Source organism: Solanum verrucosum, unplaced genomic scaffold (assembly GCF_900185275.1).
Source record: "Solanum verrucosum unplaced genomic scaffold, falcon-dt-bn FXZP01000699.1, whole genome shotgun sequence".
Taxonomy (NCBI): Eukaryota; Viridiplantae; Streptophyta; class Magnoliopsida; order Solanales; family Solanaceae; genus Solanum; species Solanum verrucosum.
The window spans coordinates 380485-403099 of NW_026020469.1; the positions used below are offsets into that span (position 1 = coordinate 380485).

The 22615-nt window shown below is 33.4% G+C and overlaps 1 protein-coding gene across 1 annotated transcript; it reads right to left on the reverse strand.

Moving 5' to 3' along the window:
* Positions 1–16746: 16746 nt before the first annotated feature.
* Positions 16747–17313, reverse strand: LOC125809015 (uncharacterized). Its single transcript, XM_049488692.1, has 2 exons — positions 17020–17313; positions 16747–16899 (listed from the first exon to the last, which is right to left on the reverse strand). The coding sequence occupies exons 1-2, from the start codon at positions 17311–17313 to the stop codon at positions 16747–16749; spliced, it is 447 nt and encodes a 148-aa protein (XP_049344649.1).
* Positions 17314–22615: the final 5302 nt, after the last annotated feature.

Sequence of the window (22615 nt, forward strand, 5' to 3'; positions counted from 1 at the left end):
ATTATTAAAGACACACTGAAAATGTGGAGCTTTTGTAGGTGGATTTTTAACATAAAAATCATTTGCCTGCACATGTTCAAGTAAATGAATACATATATGTATAATTACTGATATATAAATGTATTTCTAAAAGTAAAATACAATAAGAGAAACTACAAATACACAAAAATAGAATATAATTTGAAAACTTGATACATAATTACCTATATACAAACACATTTTGATGTATGAATATGAATCAGATCACAAATTAATACAAAAAAAAAATACATACCGATATCATACTAATATACAAAAATAAAGAATATAATGTACTTTAAGAATATATAAACATAAGACATAATGGATACAAATAAATTGGGATACAAAAAGAAGCTGATAGAATACAATATATTATACAACTACGTAATATATGTATACAACTTATTCGGGGCAAATATTTGAGCTAGTAGAATACAATATTTGTCATCACCACCATACGTACATAATGTATCTAATTTACAAGTTTCATATTTGCAAAATTTACAAAATTCATATTTGAAAAAAGAACTCTTTGGGTGACTATAACAATAAAAACTAAACTCAATTTCTAATTCTAAAAATATATACAAATTTGTGTTAGTGGGCAACATGATACACATTATGAATACAATTGTGTGTTAGATAGAAAAACATAAACAAATACCAAAAAAATACAAATATTGTTTATGTACATTCAACTTGTACAATAAAAAATAAACATGCAAACACAAAATTAACTACAACTACATAACATTCAAAAAAATTTCCAAATAATATTGTGAAAACACAATTTAATACCTCTTCATCGCTTTGACGGTCCAAAAGTAGTACTTCATCACTTTGAACTTGAACTTGTTCATCAGAATTATCAGAACTCATAACTCTCCTTTTTTTGGATTGCTCTATTGCACCATTTTAGCCGCAAAGCCTACATTTTCAAACAACCCTGGGTAATACATAAATCAAACGAGGAAAATTCCTCAAAAATTTGAATATTATTTGGTATACATCTTGTAATTCTCATTGATTAAGACGTTGTAGACAGACAAATGTTTTCCCCAAACCTAAAAATCAATCAAAATATATATGTATATGCTAATGTAGATTCTACTAAATCTAAAAAATATTATTTAAAATACTAAAAATTCGAAATACATAAATATTTGATGAATATGTAAACAAACTCACATTTAAAATTGAAAAAATGATGGAAAATTTGTAATACATAAAATCCGAAATTCAACATAATTTGTGATTTTGAAAACAAAATCTCAAGAAATCTCACTAAATAATTGATGACTTCGAAATTACCTTTATCAATTGTAAGAGTTCTTGAATTAATTGAGAGATCTGAAGAAATTGGGAGAAACTTGAATAATTAGTTCTTCTTGAACAACGAGGGAGAGACCAATGGTGAAAACTTGATGAAAGAGAAAAAATGTGAAAGATGGGGAAAAATTTACTGGGGTTAAAACCTAGGAAGAAGGGTAATGGGTAGTGGATGTATTTTTTTTTCTTTTTTTACCAGTTAGTGGTATAGTATTTGGTCCAATGTTGGACTGTTTTGAGAAATAAAAGGAAAGAAAATTAACAATATTTGGATACCATTTATTTTCTAAAATATTGACATTTTAAATAATTATTTTAAAGTGTAGATGTTTTTACTAATTATGTTAGTAATTGTGAATAGTTTGCTAATTTTCCCCTTAATATTTTACACTTGGGCTTTTGCCCAATCATTGAATTATCAAGTCATTGGGCCTGATTTCCATTCCCTGCTACTGCGGCCTTTTCATTTGGACCTAGCCCATTTTTGTTGTACCGCCTTGTAGACACTGACTATATACTAGTGTATACTGGGCATATACTAATTATATAGAACCCATTTTTGACTTCCAAAACTTGTATATTAGCTTTCTTTTCTCTGTATCAGCTTTCGAAACTTGTATATTGTCTAACTTGAATAAAGAGTTAAAATGGACTCACATTCAGATAAGATTATGTAAAGAAAAAGGGATAAGGATTAACACATGAGACAAGGAATGAAGGACTAAACTAAACATCCTTAAAGAGAATTAATTTAGCATCTTAAAAATGTAATTAAAATTATTCATCATTATATTTAAAGTAAACAAAACATTAATCTAAGTAAATGGTTAAAATCAGCCTGATATACTTATTTGAACATGGGCAGTTTATGGATGAACATAATAGACAAAATATAAATGGATTCAAATACTCAAATATTTAACTCAACATTTGGTTAAATCTCACTATTTTAGGTTCTATTTACTAAGATTTCCGATACTTTCAAATATTACTTCTTCTACCATATTTCATGCTTAGGATATATGAGTCTGAATCTGTGAGATACATCTACCTACGAAATATTTAAAATGAGATACATATTTTATTTGTTTAAATTAATTGGTTGTAACTGATTTCCTTAATTATAGGAGTAATTGGGGATTTTCAAAATATATAGATAATTAATTATGAAAATTTAAATTAACTAAACCCATTAATGTAAGGCGGAAATCAAGAAGTGTATTTATGTTTAATTAATTTTATTTATTATTTTTTGAATAATATATTCATTAATATTAACAGTAAAAGACAAAAACATGTATATCTTGGTCATGCAATTTGATTAATTTCATTTTATTACTCTTAAAATAATAAATTCATTAATTTGATGTATCTATTATCAATATATAATGTATCCAATAAACTAAATACTTAGATACATGAGTCATACAAGCACGTTCATATGTATCATAGAAGTATCTAGTATTAACTTCATGTATTTGTTATATGTATCTAGTGTTAATTTCATATATCTATTTATATGATCTAATATTTTTTTGTGCATCTTTTATATATATAATCTGATGTATCAAGTATCAATTTTATACCTTATATCCAAAAACATGTATCCCGAATAAATACGAAAATAGTCAGATACATTGTAATAACATAAAAAAATAATTAAAATAATAATAATAATAATAATAAAAATATATTTATAAAGACAGTTGAAACGACAAGAAGAGTGCTTAGTGAGGAGACAACACCGGAGGGAGGAAATTCTTGCGAATAAGTAAGCACGTTGACTCCGAAAGGAAGCTCCCGAGAGGGAAAGAGAATAAAAGAACACATATGACAACACTCGGATACATGACAGAACAAATTGTGTCAAATACATGCGTAAATCTCCAATATATTTATTATATACATACACACTTAATAAGATACACTGATAGCACCTAGATCCGATGAAAGAAGTGATGCAAAGTTTCTTGGTTGAGTATGTAAACGGCACCATCGTCAATGCCAAATTTGATAAATCTATTGGGCTTGAAATCTCTTCCTACAACGATACTCATTGTCTCTGCGCGAGATGCGTCTCCCCTTGCAAGAAAAAATTATGGGTATGTGGGGGATTGGTTTGAGAGTGAAAAAGTCAAAGGCTAAGACTTTGTCGTGTGTGTTGACAAGCTGTAGGACATCCATTTTAATAGAGTGTTTGTTCTCACTGACTACTGATCAAGGGAGGAGAAAGAGGAAGAGTTAGAATTTTAGGAAAAACTACCTATCTAGAGATACTTCACTATCCTATATACATATTTTACCTCTGCTTTAAAAATATTACATAGAATATCATTTTTTAATAAATATACAATATATTTTAAAAAGTTAAATCAGATACACAATCCCTTAAAAAATGGTAGCGAATAATTATCTTAAATTTACATCTCCTTAATTAGTGGGACATTAATACTTCAAATTAATTTTATCTCTCTTCAATTCAATTGTTTCCTCCCAAATCCCAAAACATTTGTATCGTATTCCCACTATCCCATGTATCTCACCATTACCCCTTCTTCCTTAACCCGTTTCCCTCATTCACAATACAAGTTTGTGTCTCATTCCCACTCTCACACGTATCAGTTCTTCCTTAACAGTTCAATACTCATTTAATTATGGGAGTAAGTTATGGGAAATTAACAACCATAACTTAATAAGTGGATCCATCTTATCAACAATTGATATCATCAAAATTATTTTCTGAAAGGTTAAACTTCATCTTCTTCATCAAATCATTCTTTTGAATCTTAAAATTTTCGAGATTTCTTTTACAAATGGCGAATATCACAATATTGTTGAGGCTTCCGGTTTAGTATCCAAAACACATAACGCATCTACACTACGATTCTCTGAAAGAACTACGGCAAATACAACCATGTTGTCATCCCCAACTTGAACAATTGATGTATCTAGCTCAAACACAATTTCACCATTAATGCTACATCCAAAATTATGATCTTTTGTTGTTATGCACAATGGATACATCCCACAATTTGTTTGACGTCTTTTCAATTCCATAAAAAACCTCATGTCCATCTCGTTTCGAATTTCCATTGGAGTACGATTGTCTTCCATCGTGTATATGATCTCCATTCTGTTTCGAGTACAATCATTCCTAATTGTTTTGAAATACCATTCACTAGATCGTTGTAGTTTGCATTATCTCTTAAAAGTATTTCATCAATTCTATAATTTTCATATTCGATTTCATATACCCATGAACCGGAATGCCTCAACAATATTGTGATATTCGTCATTTGCAAAAGAAATCTCAAAAATTTTAAGATTCAAAAGAATGATTTGATGAAGAAGATGAAGTTCAACCTTTCAGGAATAATTTTGATGATATCAATTGTTGATAAGACGGATCCACTTATTACGTTATGGTTGTTAATTTCCCATAAATTACTCCCGTAATTAAAGGATTAAGCTACAACAATTAATTTAAATTAATTAAAACACGTATCACATCCTTTAAAACATGTAACCCGTCCTTTAAATTCTAATAGAGCCATGTATCTTACGGTTTATCACTCATGTATCATATTATTCATATGAACGAAAAATGGTATAGGAAGTAATATTGAAAACTAACGGAATTCTAAGTAATTAGGATCTAAAGTAGTGGGATTTATGTAGTTTAGATCTAATTACTAAGAATCCCGTTAGTTGTCAATATTACTTCCTATACCATTTTTCGTTCATAAGATACATGGGTGATAAACCATAAGACACATGACTCTATTAGAAATTAAAGGACGTGATACATGTTTTAAAGGATGGGATACATGTTTTAATTAATTTGAATTAATTGTTGTAGCTTAATCCCTTAATTACGAGAGTAATTTATGGGAAATTAACAACCATAATGTAATAAGTGGATCCATCTTATCAACAATTGATATCATCAAAATTATTTTTTGAAAGGTTGAACTTCATCTTTTTCATCAAATCATTCGTTTGAATCTTAAAATTTTTGAGATTTCTTTTGCAAATGATCAATATCACAATATTGTTGAGGCATCCCGGTTCATGGGTATATGAAATCGAATTGATGAAATACTTTTGAGAGATAATGCAAACTACAACGATCTAGTGGATGGTATTTCAAAACAATTAGGAATGATTGTACTCAAAACAGAATGGATATCAGATACACGATGGAAGGCAATCGTACTCCAATGAAAATTCGAAACGAGATGGGCATGAGATTTTTTATGGAATTGAAAAGACGTCAAACAAATTGCGGGATGTATCCATTGTGCATAACAACAAAAGATCACAATTTTGGATGTAGTTAATGGTGAAATTGCGTTTGAGCTAGATACATCAATTGTTCAAGTTGGGGGTGACGACATGGTTGTATCTGCCGTAGTTCTTTCAGAGAATCGTAGTGTAGATGTGTTATGGATACTAAATCGGAAGCCTCAACAATATTGTGATATTCGCCATTTGCAAAAAAAACTCAAAAATTTTAAAATTCAAAAGAATGATTTGATGAAGAAGATAAAGTTCAACCTTTCAGAAAATAATTTTAATGATATCAATTGTTGATAAGATGGATCCACTTATTATGTTATGGTTGTTAATTTCCCATAACTTACTCCCCTAATTAAGGGAGTATTGAACTGTTAAGGAAAAAGGGACACGTGTGGGAGTGGAATTGAGATACAAACTTGTTTTGTGAATGAGGGGAAATGGGTTAAGGAAGAAGGAGTAATGGTGGAATACATGGGATAGTGGAATAAGATACAAACATTTTGGGATTGGGGAGGGAGACAGTTGAATTGAAGAGAGATAAAATTAATTTGAATTATTAATGTCCCGCTAATTAAGGAGATGTAATTTTAAGATAATTATTCACTATCATTTTTTAAGGGATTGTGCATCTGATTTAACTTTTTAAAATATATGATATATTTATTAAAAAGTGATATTCTATGTAATATTTTAAAGCAGGGGTAAAATATGTATATAGGATAGTGAAGTATGTCTAGTTATGTAGTTTTTCCATTTAATTGTATCTTTAATAATATATGGTATAAAATATTAAAAGTGGTCATATATGTAATTGTTTGAACGTAAAGGTAAATTAATATATATGATAGTGATGTCTAATAAACTAGTTTAAACCCATAAAATACATCAATAAAATCTCCTTAGGCCAACTTATTTTTTTCTACAATAATGAAAAGAGAAGAACAATCACATATTGTTCTTCTAGGTTCAACTAAATAGTGTTATTTTCTTTTCTATAAATGTGAAAAGAGAAGGAACAATTACAAATTGATCTCTCAAATTTCAATTAAATAGTATTCATCATCTTCTTTCTCGACTAGAGTGTCAAATAGGTGGATTAGACTGAATTAATGTCCCCTCAAAATATTCTCTTTTCTTCATTTTTGAATCTTTTATTTGTTTTTTTTTTCTTCATGATTTTTATAATAATCAGAACACAATAATATGATATCTATGTAACATAAAAAATTATCTTGTGTAATGAACACAAAGCTTAATAATCAAACATAAAATTTAAGATTTGTTTTCATATACATTTATCCGTTCACATAAATAGAGGTAAATTGAAAAAATGTTCTATATACTAATTTTATCTCTATTTTCAAATAATTACTATTATATTAGACATACATCACTACTATATATATATATATATTAATTTTACCTCTACTTTCAAATAATTATACATATTACCACTTTTAATATTTTATACCATATTGAAGATACAATCAATACCTATATCTCTTAAAATTAGGATTGATTGATTATTTTTACATTTAAATTTCAAAATTAGTGTTTTAATCAAAAACAAATATCTTTCTCTCAAAGAGTATGAGTTAGGGTCAAACTCTTTCTCTTCCCTTACTTATAAGTGAAAATTTATTGCGAAGAAAAACTCTATTAAAATGGATGTTCTAGAGCTTGTCAACACACACATCAAATAATTTGATTTTTCTCACTCTCAAACCAATCCCCCATGAATGGATCAATCAAGAAACTTCGCACCACTTCTCCCGTCGTATCTAGGCGCAGTGTGAAACACCGATGAATCAAAAGGTGAAACAAACACTGTCGTAGTGAGATACCTTGACCACCCACAAACGTAATTGAAAAGTTTCAATAAGCGGAGTTTTACGCATGTATTTGACACATTATTGATGTATCTAATACATTGTTGAGATACAATTATATGTATCTAGTGCAAACATTGCGCAGTGAGATGCCCTGACCACCCACGAACGTAATTGAAAAGTTTCAATAAGTGGAGATTTACGCATGTATTTGACACATTAGTGATGTATTTGATACATTATTGAGATACGATTATATGTATCTAGTTTTTATCAGTGCATCTTATTAAGTTTGTATGTATCTAATGAATATATTGGAGATTTACACATGTATTTGACACAATTTGTTCTTGTACGACACTCATGTATCTAAGTACTTAGTTTGTTGGATATATTATAGATTGATAATAGATACATCAAATTAATGAATTTATTATTTTAAGAGTAATAAAACTAATCAAATTACATGACCAAGATATACATGTTTTTGTCTTTTATTAATAATATTATAAATTTATTATTTAAAAGAATAATAAAATAAAATAAATCAAACATAGATACAATCCTTGATTTCCACCTTATATTAAGAAATTTAATTAATTTAAATTTTCAAAATTAATTGTTCATGTATTTTGAAAATCCTCAATTACTCCTTTAATTAAGAAAATTAGTTACAACCAATTAATTTAAACAAATAAAATATGTATCTCGATTTTAAAATTAGACAGATACATGTATCTTGCGGATTTAGACTCATGTATCCTAAGCACCAAATATGATAGAGAAAGTAATATTTGATACTATCGGGAATCTTAGTAATTAGGACCTAAACTAGTGGAATTTATATAGTTTGCACTTTAATTAAATTTAAGTGATATTACTTGTGCTATTAGGGATGATAATTTTAAAATAATGCGGGTATGGGTTGGCACTTTGTTTCAGGATTCTCTTTGTTTTTCTCAATAATACCATTTCAATTAGAAGTAAGTATTAATAATGGTATTTTAATTGTTTTACAAACTTAATTAGTATAAATTTATATTAATTTTCTCTCAATGAGTTTTTGATGGTTATATTGCACATGATTTTTATTGCTTTGATGCAATAGTTTGGTGTACAAATCTCAAGAACATGAGAATTCGTGAAATTTCAACATCTTAATTTTGGAGCTAAAATTTCTAATTTTATATAAATTTTCTTGTGATATAGGCAAATCCTTGAAAAGAAAATTTCAGCAAAATACCTACTATTTCTCTTCTTTTTTTTCACCCTAATTATAACTTATCCATAAAAATGTTGTTAGCTAATAATCTAATAAAATAGTTTTTAAATCCAACTGTTAAACTATTAAAATATAATAATGGTGATTTATAAGGCTCTGAAATATTTGTATATGTAAATAATAAAGTTAAGGAAAAAAAAAATTTAAGTAGGGCGGGATGGGGTGGATTTATGTGGGGCGGGTGGAGCAGGTTGAGAATAGAAAAAAATGCTAGATGGGACTGGAGGGGGGGATTGAAAATTTTGTGAATTTGATTAAACTAAAACCACATCCGCCTCATTGTCATCCCTAAGTGCTATTTCTTAAGATAAAAATGGTTAATTTAAGAATATATATCTTATTAAGTGTTAATACCTAAATTCATTGAAAAAAAATTGAATCACTCATTACATATTGTGTTTAGTTGAAGAATGAAAAATTAAATTATAGCTCATTTATTTAATGATAAATTAACCACTTATTCTAAAGCATAAATGAACAGTATATCATCAAACAAAAAATAAAATAAAATAAAATAAAACGAAAGAACTTACAACTTGATGACTCATTAACTCAATTTTGAAGACTTGGTCACGAAGAGGATTTATGGTGAATTTGAATTCCATCAACGCTATCAACATAGACATCAACGTCGCGGTGGGTTGAGTTGTTTTGAGAATGACTGAATGAGAGGTACTGCTAAATCATATTTTATATAGAAGAGGCAATGGATTAGGGTTTTTAAAAATTGTCACAAATTTTGTTAAAATTTGATTTACTCCCAACTTTAATACAAATTAATATATGTACCCTTGCGATGCGCCTTGAATATTTACTCATTTTATCCTGAAGTTTTTTTATATATATATTGAAGTCTTGCTCCTCTATATTTATACGTTGATATTTCCTTTCCTTTTTTTTTGTTCCTTCTTTATCGTTATAATATTATATTTATTATTTGGTAATTTTACATTGTTAATTAACTATTTATCAGTTTGTCACTGACTTATTTTTTCATTCATTACTTACCTTTTCATAATATATAGATAGATTCTTTTATTTATTCATACGCTTTTATTCTATTTTTCAATATTTTATTTAATTTTTATCAATAATAATTTGAATAATTTTTGTTACAACTCGACCGGTCATTATGAGTAGGTCAATAGTGAAAGAATATGGGACATAAAAATTTCCGGATAGTGACTTAATTTTTTTAGCTAGGCAAGCTTTGGACGGAATTTGAGCAAGGTAAGGTGAGGTTTGGTTGATATTTTTTTTGTAGCCAAGACATTAAGGAGTCCATAAGGCTTTACAAATTGATTTCGGATAAGTAGGAATACTGGAATTGATCTTGGCATGGAAGGTATATGCCGGGACATCAAGGGAGTAAGTTATATTGTGAAAAAGTGTCCTTTCTCATATTTCTGAAGTTTCGCTTGTTTCGCTATAGCGGGAGGGGTCCCTCTATAGCAACGTGTAGACTGCTATAGAGGGTTGGGCCACTATAGCAGGGCGAAATAGGATTTTATGCAGAAACAACCCCAAAACCCCCTTTTTTGTTCTTGGACTTGAGAGGGGTGATTTCGGGCAGTTTGCACTCGTTTTTCCATGGAATTCATCGATAAAGGTAAGAATTTGACTCCCCACCCTTATGCATTGATTCTTAAGCCTTATAATCTAGGTTATTTCTCTTGGGGAAGGTTTGACATTATTCCATGGTGGAAAAAGCCCTAGATTGAAAAAGATGATCATATATTGGTCTGAGTTGGTTGATAATCCGGGTAAATCACAGGTCATTAGTGATATATTGTTGTTTATATTGTTTATTTTAGAGTAAGAACAAGTCAAGACACTTTAACGGAAAAAGCTCGGGTTATTTAGAGTTTCCAAGAGGCTTGATTCGAGGTAGGTGATGATTGTATGTTTCTGATTTATGTATGTATGCATGCATGTCTACTGCTTTGTGTTGTGTCGTAATTTGACTATCTCTAAAAAAATCACTTTTTGAAATGTTCCAAATATTAAACAATTTGAGAAAAATACTTAGAAAAGAGTCGCCACTTAATTTTTAAAGAAATTAAGAAAACTTGATTTAAAAAGGCTTCAACAGATAAGCCTTTAAAAATTTAGAGAAAAATGGGTAAGTTCTTGTTTCTACTCTAAGAAAGTATTAGCACTTAAAGCAGTTGCTAACATACGGTTATCCTACGACTTGACTAAAATAATTTTTTGACTAAGCCTTTGGGAAAATGATTTAACATAAAAATAATAATTTATAATATTTGATTAATTTTAAGAAAATAATTAAATAAATGACACATTTTATTTCATTTTTTTTAAATTTTTTTTTAGAGAAAGGGATCCAAAGTTGAACATTTGACTCGAAATACAAGTGATTAGAACTTTAATAAAACTAGATTAATTAGAATTTATTTGACTTATATATATATATATATTTTTTTTTTATTTTATTTTATTTTATTTTATAATAATTTAAGCCAAACTAGTTTGAATATTGAAACCATTTAAAATTAATTGAAGAAATAAAGTTTCGACTAACCTCTTTGAGAAAATGACCAAGTATGTATATTTTTTTTTTAATTGATTAAAAAAAATGACTTACATTTTCCAAGTTTATTTGAGGAAAAACACTTAAACATAAAAACATTTTAAAATGAGTAAAAACGTGATTTGAGTGTAAAGCATTAAATAACGAACCTTTTTAAGAACAACGATTTAACTTAATTAAAGATATAAAAATTGATTGGTATTTGATTAGTAAAATAAATGACCACAACACAAAAGAATATTTAAAACAAACCAACACTAAGAAAATAACTCATCTTTTGGGGAATCTAATTAAGTTAATTAAAATAAATAAAGATGGAGTTAAACAACAAACAATAAATAATCACAATTAAATAATTAAAGAGTAAGGGAGAAATTGAATTTGGGCCTCCTTTTGGGCCAAATTCGCTGAAATTTTTGGGGTTTAATCCTAAACCCGTTTTTGTATACACATGATGTATATTAGTGTATATGAGCATATAAATCAGCTCTTTTCATGTATCTCTTAATTTCGAACACCTGTATCTCGCCTCAGACCTATATTTTCACACTTTTCGACCTGTATATCATGTATACGGAATGTATACAGGCTGTATATCAACCCTTTTCAACTTTCCAAGACTTGTTTCAGTTTTCCAGCCTTGTACAGCCCTATTCGGATCACCCGGCTGACTCAAAATAACTCAATGATATGAAAGGAGATGGATTTGAGTCCAAATTGGACTCTACGACAAGTTCACATGAGACATAAACAAAAAATAAAATTAATACTCATAGTAGTGAGTCAAAATAAAACAAGCTATAGAAACCACAACAAACAATAATCTGACATATTCAACAAAGGAGAAGGAAAACAAAGTTCTCTAAATTTTGGACAAAACTAAAACAAATATTTTCTCCACAGTGAAAGAAAATAAGAATAGATGGCACCTGGATTTCCGTTTTTTCATTCAGCTTAAGATACACGAAGAGTACTTAGAAGTTCTAAACATATGATCTACATGCATCTTGTAAACTATTAAAAGATTGCTTGTCATCAAGTATTATTTAAACAATCATAAAAGAAAATAAAGCAATCTACTGGGAACGAGCAAACATCCAAACATGAAAACATAAAAGATAATGTTGCCATTGACACTAACCCAAAACTATATTCCATTAAGTCTAAAATTAGCCCTAAGACAGCTAGCTTAAATGATCAATTTATTTACTCTATCTTAACTTGATTTAAACTATGACAAACTCGAAATAAATCAGCTCAACATGCAAGGAAACAAAGACTATACGACTAACACTATTACGAATAAGATTTTAGAGCTGCAAACAACTAACATATGAACTATGTTACTTAGTCGAATATAGATGGAGCAAACACCATGAAAAAGGGATGAGGTAGCTCATACAGTTTTACTAGCTAGAATAATGAGAAGAAGAAATAGCCCATACATCAGATTATGAAAACCAAAATCACCTATAGAGAAATGTCTAACAACCATTTTCAACAGCCAACCAAACAAGATTAACAGTGAACTAAAAGGACTTTGACCAAGGAGAAACAAACTCGAGACCGAACGGAATCATTAAGACTTTAAGGAAACAAAGATCAAGCAAACAACATGAATATCAAACAAGTCATACCACAGACTTGTCATCAACACTCTCATAATTCTAACATCTGAATGATTTCCAATGATCAAGAAATGAACAGTCGTCACATCAACTGAGCAACAAGATCACAATATCAAGCTATGAACAAAGTGATTCTTGTCCCACGACAAAGAAATCTAAAATCGGAAAAGGGATGTTACCTTCTTCGGAACAACAAGACTAGGACGACAAGCTTAACCACCAAGAACTTCCACCACTGTGAGCAGATTTAGATGAGCTCCAAAAAACAAACAACTTCGAACTCGAATAGAAGAGACTCAAACTCTTTGTTTTTTTTTTACATTCTTTCAGACTGTTCTCTCTGTATTTTTTGTGTCTCTGTAAACTATGTCCTATCAATTTTCTCCCTCTCTTCAATGAAAACTCAGGACACCCTTTATAGAGGGGTGAAAGGGCATATTTAAAGGGGGAAAACGGATTGAAAATTTGAATTCGAAATGCTCTTTTCGAAGCAACAGTGAAGGAATTCAGAAAATCTTTGAAAAGGGGCAAAAGGGGATGGCGATGTGATCGATTAGGCTGCTAAGGTTATGGGTTTGCAGCTTTTTCGATTTTGCCGAACTGAAGCGTCTTGATTTCGTCTTGGTCACGTGAAGAAGACATAATTATAAAACACATATATTATTTTAAAAATTATAATAATGATACAACTATTTAAAATAACTTGCAAACTATATATATATATATTATTATTATTATTATTATTATTATTATTATTTTTGAAATTATAAAACTAATTATTTTAAATCGTTTGAAATTGAAGAAACTCGATGATTAATCTATAACATGAAGGTAAAAAATTGGGTGTTAACAATTGTCCCTCATTTGACTTGGATTGATGAAAGCAATTCGAGGCAAATGAAATTGACGAATCAAATTTTGACCGACCACATCTTTTTCTTTAGGAAAGGGACTTGAGTATGGATTTTAGGAATTATGGCCGAACCCCAGTATCGGGTTTCCTACATATCTCAGGCTATATGAGAATTCAGGCCACTTGTAGTTTGATAAGCTTGTTTTGACGCTCGGTTATGAAGGAATTCAAAAGCTATCCCGATACCGAATTATGAAGGGATCAGAATGTTCGAGAATAAGATTTAAGAGTGAATGTTGGAATACAACCGAGTTTCACCATCAATTCTGCCTACATATCCCTCAATTCGAGGAATCCGACTGCTTGTAGTTTGACTCGATCGTTTGAAAAGGAAATCTATTATGCAAGACAACTTTCGATTCTGGAGGAGTGACAAGTAAGTTGAGTATGAAAAGGAGGCTTGTAACCTCTTATCCATGAATGTGGCGCGCTTCACATCTATAATTAAGAACTTACATATACATAATTTTCAAAGCTCTTGGCGCATTGTCACTTGGATTAGAAAGTTGCTCCCGATGAACCCAAAATTTTTCGGATGTGAAACTTAAACCGACAAACCCAAATATAAACCCATATGTCTTCTGATAGGGGTGTGGTTTGATTGTGGTGGAAGTCACTCCATAGCTCGCGTTCTAAGAGTTTGGTGCCCCTCTTTGGACTATGTCCCAGTTCACTGCTAAGACAAAGTTCCACATTGTGCTGCATTTTGTCTGATGTCGTCCGCACTTGTGGTTTGCTTTGAAAATTCATCCGTATTGACACTTAATTGTTCTCCTTGGACGTTTGACGTCAACTTCCTCTAGTTTGACATAAATCAAATAAAGATTGTAAATTATATTTGCATTATAATCTTCAATGTATTCTTTTTTGATGTCGAAATAATAAAATAGGCTGATTTAATTTGTTAATAGTTCTCTTGACGTCGTTGTTGATGGTTCTCTTGATATTGTTCTTGCAAATGAAAATTATGCAGCCGATGTTGATTTTCTCGCGATGCATTGTTTCCGTGCGATGCATGCCCTCTTTCTCTTGCGATGCATGATTTGTTTCTCTTGCAATACATGACTTCTTTCTCTTGCCATGTATGACTTCTTTCTCTTGCCATGTATGATTTCTTTTTCTTGCGATGCATGATTTATTTCTCTTGCAATGCATGACCTTTTTCCCGCGATGCATGAATTTGCTCTGCAATGCATGAATTCTTTCTTGCAATGCATGACTTCTTTCTCTTTCCATGCATGATTTATTTCTCTTGCAATGCATGACTTCTTTCTCTTGCCACCCATGATTTCTTTTTCTTGCGATGTGTGATCTTTTTCCCGCGATGCATGAATATGCTCTGCAATGCATGAATCTCTTTCCTCGATGCATGAATTTGTTTTGTATTACATGAATCTCTTTTCGCGATGCATGAATCTGTTCTGCAATGCATGCATTCTTTCTTGCAATGCATGAATCTCTTCCCGTGATGTATAAATCTTTTGGTGATGCCTCCCTGATATCGAACGAAGATAATGGTTCGCTGAGCAACATAGATGATCTTCTGGATATTTTTTGGGTGGCGGTATCATCTCGATCAACGATATAAATAAAAAATGACCATCAGTGTAGTGGTATCATCTTATTTAACAATACGATATAAATGACTCTCCGAGTGGTGGTATCGTCTCATTCGACAATACAACATAAATAACCATCGGGGCAAGAATACTATCATATCTGATAATATAATGCAAATTACTTCCTCCGAGTATTTTTAGTTGTTGTAAAACAACATAACTTTTCTCTTCGGGGCTTCCATTTGCTCCATCCCCGAACATTATCGTGCGTTCATTATGGACCTTGCCTTGATGAGAATTTGAATGAAATAATGCTACTTATATCCCAGATTCTTTGGTATAAGAAGCATAAACTTTTCCGCATCTACAGAAAAATTGTCAATTTCGGAGATCTTACCTTTTTTACTTCTCCATATTCGTTGAATGGAGGAATATGATGACCTTGAGGCAAACCTATAGACCTGCATCCACATAAAAATTGTCAGTTTAAAGCGAACTGATTTGTGTCGATCCCTTCGGTTGTCTTCTCTTTGTCTGGCTATCTTCGGTTGATTTCTCCAATCTCCCGCTTCTTGATAGGTAAGGCAAAACATTTTTATGCAAAAATAATTGAAGCATGAGGAAAAATTTTATAAGGAAAGTAGATTTTCAAAAATAATGTTTGAAAAAGTTACTGTCAAGTGTCATGTCTCGTCAAACTTAATGAACGTCTTTGAAGTTTGTGTCTTGAGGTTTATCTGATTACTTGCTGGGAAGTATTGAAAGTTGTTCTAAACTCCAGATGAACCTTATTGAAAAATTTTGAGGTCATCCTTAAAAATTTTGTCCCAGTTAATTGCCTCGGCGTATTTTGAACTGTTGATGAACAAATCATGGAATTATTGAGATCTTTTCAAAATTTTGTCCTAGTTGCAAGTTTCGATGTCACTTTAGTCTCGACCTGTTGAAAAGATTTTTCTCGAGAATTTTTGAGTCCCTCTCAAATATTCTATTCCAGTTATGACCGAGCCATTGTGGCACCTACGTATCCCATTGAGGCAGGAATCAGGTCAAACGTAGTTTCCCCTCAAAGATTAATAAAAAAAAATAAAATTAAATAATAGGCCGCCTACGTATTTCATTGTTGAGAATTCAGGTCGAACGTAGTTCATATACAAGAAAATATTAAAAAGGGATAAAAGGGTGACCGAGGCCGATATAGGCCGCCTACGTATTTCATTCTTGAGAATTCAGGTTAGACGTAATTCATTACAAGAGGGATAAAATTTAAAATGACGCGATTACAAGCAAATAGAACGATTATAAGGAAATGACAAGAAAATACAAACTGAAGTTTCACACATAGTATCTCTTAACAGCATCTGAGTTGATCGGTTTTGGCAATTCGGTGCCATCTATCTCCGACAGGACTAAGACACCTTCGGATAACACTTTGCGAACCATGTAGGGTCCTTGCCAATTTGGTGCAAATTTCCTTTTATACTCATCCTGATTAGGGAAAATGCGTTTAAGGACCAACTGACCGATTTCAAATATCTTGGCTCTTACTTTCTTGTGGAAAGCACGAATCATTCTCTGTCGATACAGTTGACCATGACAAACTACAACCATTCTCTTCTCATCAATCAATGGTAACTGATCAATACGCTTACGAACCCAATTAGCATCACTCAATTCAGCCTCTTGGATGATTCTCAATGTAGGTATTTCAACTTCTGCAAGTATAATTGCTTCTGTTCCATCTACTAGCAAATATGAAGTAGCTCCAACTAATGTCCTGACAGTCGTTCGGTAACCCAACAAATCATACGGCAGCATCTCATGCCAACCTCTGCGATTATCAGTCATTTTCCTCAAAATCTTCTTTATGTTCTTGTTGACGGCTTCTACAACTCCATTCATTTGGGGACGACAGGCGGTTGAGTTCCGGTGAGTAATCTTGAATTATTCACATTTCTCTCTCACCAATGACTGTTGAGATTCGCCCCATTATCCGTGATAATGGATTCTGGCACTCCAAACCTACATATCAAATTGTTGCGAACAAAATCAGCCACAACCTTCTTGGTCACCAACTTATATGAAGCTGCTTCCACCCATTTGGTGAAGTAGTCAATCGCAACCAAAATGAATCTGTGTATGTTAGAGGCGACTGACTCTATTGGACCAATGACATCCATGCGCCAAGCTACAAACGGCCAAGGTGAACTCATAGCATTGAGTTCATGAGGCGGCACCCGAATCAAATCTCCATACACTTGATATTTATGACACTTTTGCACAAACTTGCAACTGTCATGTTCCATAGTCATCCAAAAGTAACCGGTTCGAATGATCTTCCTTGCCAAAGTGAGACCATTTATGTGAGTACCACAAACTCCCGCATGTATCTATTCCAGAAGCTTTGCAGCTTCACTAGCATCAACACATCTGAGAAGACTTAAATCTGGAGTCCTCCTATAAAGGATTTCTCCACTCGCAAAGAAATTGAGGGTCATACGGCGTATCGACTTCTTCTGGTTGAACGTTGCATTCTCAAGATAAATTTTGGTCTCCAAGTACTTCTTGATGTCAAAATACCAAGGTAAATCATCTGGCTCCGCTTCAACATGTGAACAATGGACATGCTGCTCTTTTACCTCTATATCCAAGGGATCAATATAACTTGTATTCAGATGTTTGATCATTGAGGCAATGGTGGCAAGAGCATCAACCAACTCATTTTGTGTTCTGGGAGTATGTCTGAACTCAATCTTGCGAAATCTCTTGCATAACTTCTGTATATACTGCACGTACGATGTGATTTTTGGGCTCTTCACGGCCCATTCTCCTTGAACTTGATGAATCAGTAAGTCTGAGTCTCCAATAACTAGAAGCTCATAAACGTTCATGTCGATTGCCATCTTTAAACCGAGGATGCAAGCTTCATACTCAACCATGTTGTTTGTGCAATTAAATTGGAGTTTAGCTACCATAGGATAATGCTGACCGGATTCTGACACTAAGATTGCTCCGATACCTTTCCCTTGTTGATTTGCCGCTCCATCAAAGAATACTCTCCAACCAGGATATGCTTCAGAAATATCTTCACCCACAAACGCTACTTCTTCATCGGGAAAATAAGTCTTAAGCGGTTCATACTCTTCATCAACTGGATTCTCCGCGGGTTGATCAGCCAAGGCTTGTGCCTTTATCACCTTTTGTGTCACATACACAATGTAAACTCACTCAAAAGCATTTGCCATTTAGCCAACTTCCCGGTCGGCATTGCTTTCTGGAAAATATACTTCAACGGATCCATTCTGGAGATAAGGTACGTGGTATAAGAAGACAAATAATGTCTCAACTTTTGAGCGATCCAAGTCAAAGCACAACATGTTCTCTCCAAAAGAGTGTAACGAGCCTCATATGGAGTGAACTTTTTACTCAAGTAATAAATGTCTCGCTCCGTCTTCCCAGTCTCATCATGTTGACCAAGCACACACCCCAATGCGTTATTCGAGACCGACAAATATAGCAATAACGGACTCCCTTCTCGCGGAGGGACCAACACCGGTGGATTGGACAAATAGTTCTTAATGGCATCAAAAGCATTTTGACATTGTCTGGTCCATTTGGTCGACACATCTTTTTTCAATAATTTAAAGATGGGTTTACAAAAAACTCATCACCTCTTTCTTGGTCTTCGGAGGAGGTAATTCTTAAATCGCCTTGATCTTCGAAAAGTCAAGCTCAATGCCCTTCCTACTGACTATAAATCCCAACAACTTGCCAGCTGGCACTCCAAAAACACATTTGGCGGGATTTAACTTCAAATTGTATCGACGTAAGCGATCAAGAATTTTCTCAAGTGAGTCAAGTGATCCGAACTCTTGCGGGACTTGATTATGACATCATCTACATACGCTTCGATATCTTTGTGAATCATATCATGAAAGATGGTTGTCATAGCCCTCATATAAGTAGCACCCGCATTTTTTAGACCAAAGGGCATCACTCGATAATGATAAACACCCAGGGGGTGATGAAAGCTGTCTTTTCCGCATCTTCTTCATCCATCAGGATCTGGTGATAACCCGCATAACAATCCCAAATGACTGCATCTCATGCTTAGCACAATTATCAATGAGGATGTGAATGTTTGACAATGGAAAATTATCTTTCGGGCTAGCTTTGTTGAGATCTCTGTAGTCAACACAAATTCTGATTTTTTTCGTCTTTCTTGGCAACCGGAACAACATTAGCTAACCAAGTCGGATACTACGTCACTTTCACTACTTGAGACTCGATCTGCTTTGTAATATCCTCTTTGATCTCCAAACTTAACTCAGGCTTGAACTTCCGAGTCTTTTGTTTTACTAGACTGAAATCTGGGTTAATCGATAACTTATGGGATACCATATTCGTACTTAGCCCTGGCATATCCCTGTAAGACCAGGCAAATACGTCGATGTATTCTCTGAGCAAGCGAACCAGGTCTCTTCTTTGAGTTTCAGTCAGATGGACACTGATTCTTACTTTTTTAACACATTTCTCATCTCCGAGATTCACAGTTTCAGTTTCTTCTAAATTCGCCTTGTGTTGATTCTCAAATTGTCAAAACTCTTCGGCAATATGTTCGGGTACATCATTTTCTTGTTCATGCACCTCGCACTCCTCATCACCTGCCTCATTTTGTTCACTCGGTTCATGACATGACATTGACAAGTTTTAAATTAATATTACTGAAATCATAAACAAACAAAGTTAGGGAAGTAAAACGTAACAGATAGGAAAATAAACCAATTTCGATAAGAGAGGCTTTTCATTTAAATTGAAAGACAAGCACAAACTTTGGCCATGGCCGAGGGCCATTTTGCCTTTTTAAACATCACAAGGAAATTTAAAAGCTTCAAACAAATAACAATTGCATGAAGGCTGGGTCTCGGGCCTCTTCCGGACTACTACCGATTTTAAAAACAAACAAAAACACATTTCCTTTCTACCCAGATGAGCGGGAAATCATGAGTGGTGTGGCGGTCCAGTTCTGCAATTGCTCATCAGGTTCTGCATCATGGATGCCTGATGGGCCAGCCTTTTCCTCGATGACCGCATCTATCTCCTCAAATAGGCCTCAGATTCTTTCCCCGAGACCACCATTGTTGACGTGTTCTTGCACCGAGAATGATTGGTACAGATGAAGAATTGGCCTAGACAACTTGATCAACCCTCTTGTTCTTCCTCTCCGCTTCGTCATTTGTTGGAACATACCCCAAACCAAACTTTGCTTTTTTGACGGGAATTAAGATAGGCTCGACGATTCCTTGGAAATGCTTCCCCAATCCAAAACCTAGTTCGAAACTATTCTGGAGCATGACAGTAGCAATCATCTTGTACACAGAAGGTATAAGAGGTTGCAGACCCAAATCATCATCGGTGGCATTTACTAGCTCCACCGTGTAGAAATCACAACCTCAGGAAACCTCGTGAACGATTGGCACATACCCATCGGAATGACTCCTCTTACCATGAATGACCAATTCCTGGTCCTTCCAAACAAATTTCATCAGTTGGTGAAGGGTAGAAGGCATAGCCCCAACCATGTGGATAAACGGTCTTCCAAGAAACAAATTGTAGCTGGTATTGATGTCCAACACCTGAAACTCCACATTGAATTCTACAGGTCCCATTTGGATATCCAAATTTACTGCCCCTATTATGTCTCTCTGCACTCCATCGAAAGCTCTAACATTGACCTGGTTTTGTTGAACCTTTTCCAAGTTGAATTTCAACTGCTTGAGAGTCAAAAGCGGGCAGATGTTGAGATCGGACCCATCGTCGACCAAAACATGATTTATAACTTTATCCCGGCATTTGATGGTGACGTGCATAGCTTTGTTGTGCATTCTTCCTTCAAAAGGCAGCTCTTCGTCACAAAAACTGATTCAGTGTCCTTGGATGACCTGGTTTATCATGGCTGCTAAATTGTCACTGTTAGTACCCACAGACACATAAGTATCATCTAAAGCTCTCATCAGAGCCTGCCTATGCAACTGTGAACTCATCAATAAGGCCCACACAGAGATCTGAGTCGGCGTCTTCTCCAAATGCTTCACAATTGAATAATCTTTCGGCTGCATTTTTCTCCAGAACTTATTGGCCTTTTTGTTTGGTACTTCTTTTGCACACCCTGGATCAGCTCTTCTGGCGTGTAGCACTTGCCAGATCTGGTCATACCTTGGGTAACAGCCGTTTCAATCACTAACTTTGGTCGGGCAAGAGTTTCTCTCGACACCAAGGCAACAACCTTCTCGGGTGTCAGAATTACAAACTCTTCCTTCTCTCTGATGCTCAACGAAGTTACAACCCTTTCCAGTTCATCAGGAGCAATCGGAAATATTGCCTTTGTAACACACCAATCACCATCCATCTCTATCAATTGATAGTGACGCCTCCATGATTTGGCAGAGGATTACTATTGACATTGGGGGCGACTGTATGAAGCGAGACCACATTTTGGTCAATCAGGACTTAGATCTTATGCTTTAGGTTGATACAATCCTCGGTATCATGTCCAACACTGTTGGAGTGATACGCGCACCTCTGATCAGGTCTATAAAACTTTGAGCTAGTGTCAACTGGCTTGGGCCCCACTTGATGAATATATCCTGCCACAGTTAATCGCTTGAATAACTTTGTTCAGCTTTCAATAAGCGGAGTGAAAATTCTAGTAAGCTTCTTCTCGAATCTAGGATGAGAGGGATCGTAATCGCCTTGTTGAGGGGGAGGCGTTTGGCGATAATTTGGAGCATTCGAACGGGGGGTTTGATATCTGGGATATGAGTTGGTTTGATAATTTGGTTGTGGAGCTTGGTGGTTCGAGGGGGTATTTTGGTAAAGTGGAGTTGGGGTTTGGTTCATTGGGGGAAGGGTTTGGTAATTTGTCTGAACGTTGGCACAGTTGGGGGCGAAGTTTCGATAGGGATGAGGTGGAGTCTGATAAACTGGAAGGGGAGTTTGGTAGATATGAGGGAGAGTATTTTGATAACTGAGGGGATTGGTATTTTGGTAACTGGGGGGAGGGGTATTTTGATAATCAGCTTGTGCATAACAAGCTGGGTACGAACTCTGTGAGGTCGAGAACGACCTTGGTATGATGAGTATTTCCTTGGGGTTTTCTTCCCCTCATAAGAGATAGATGACACATCCTCTCTTTTCTTCTTTA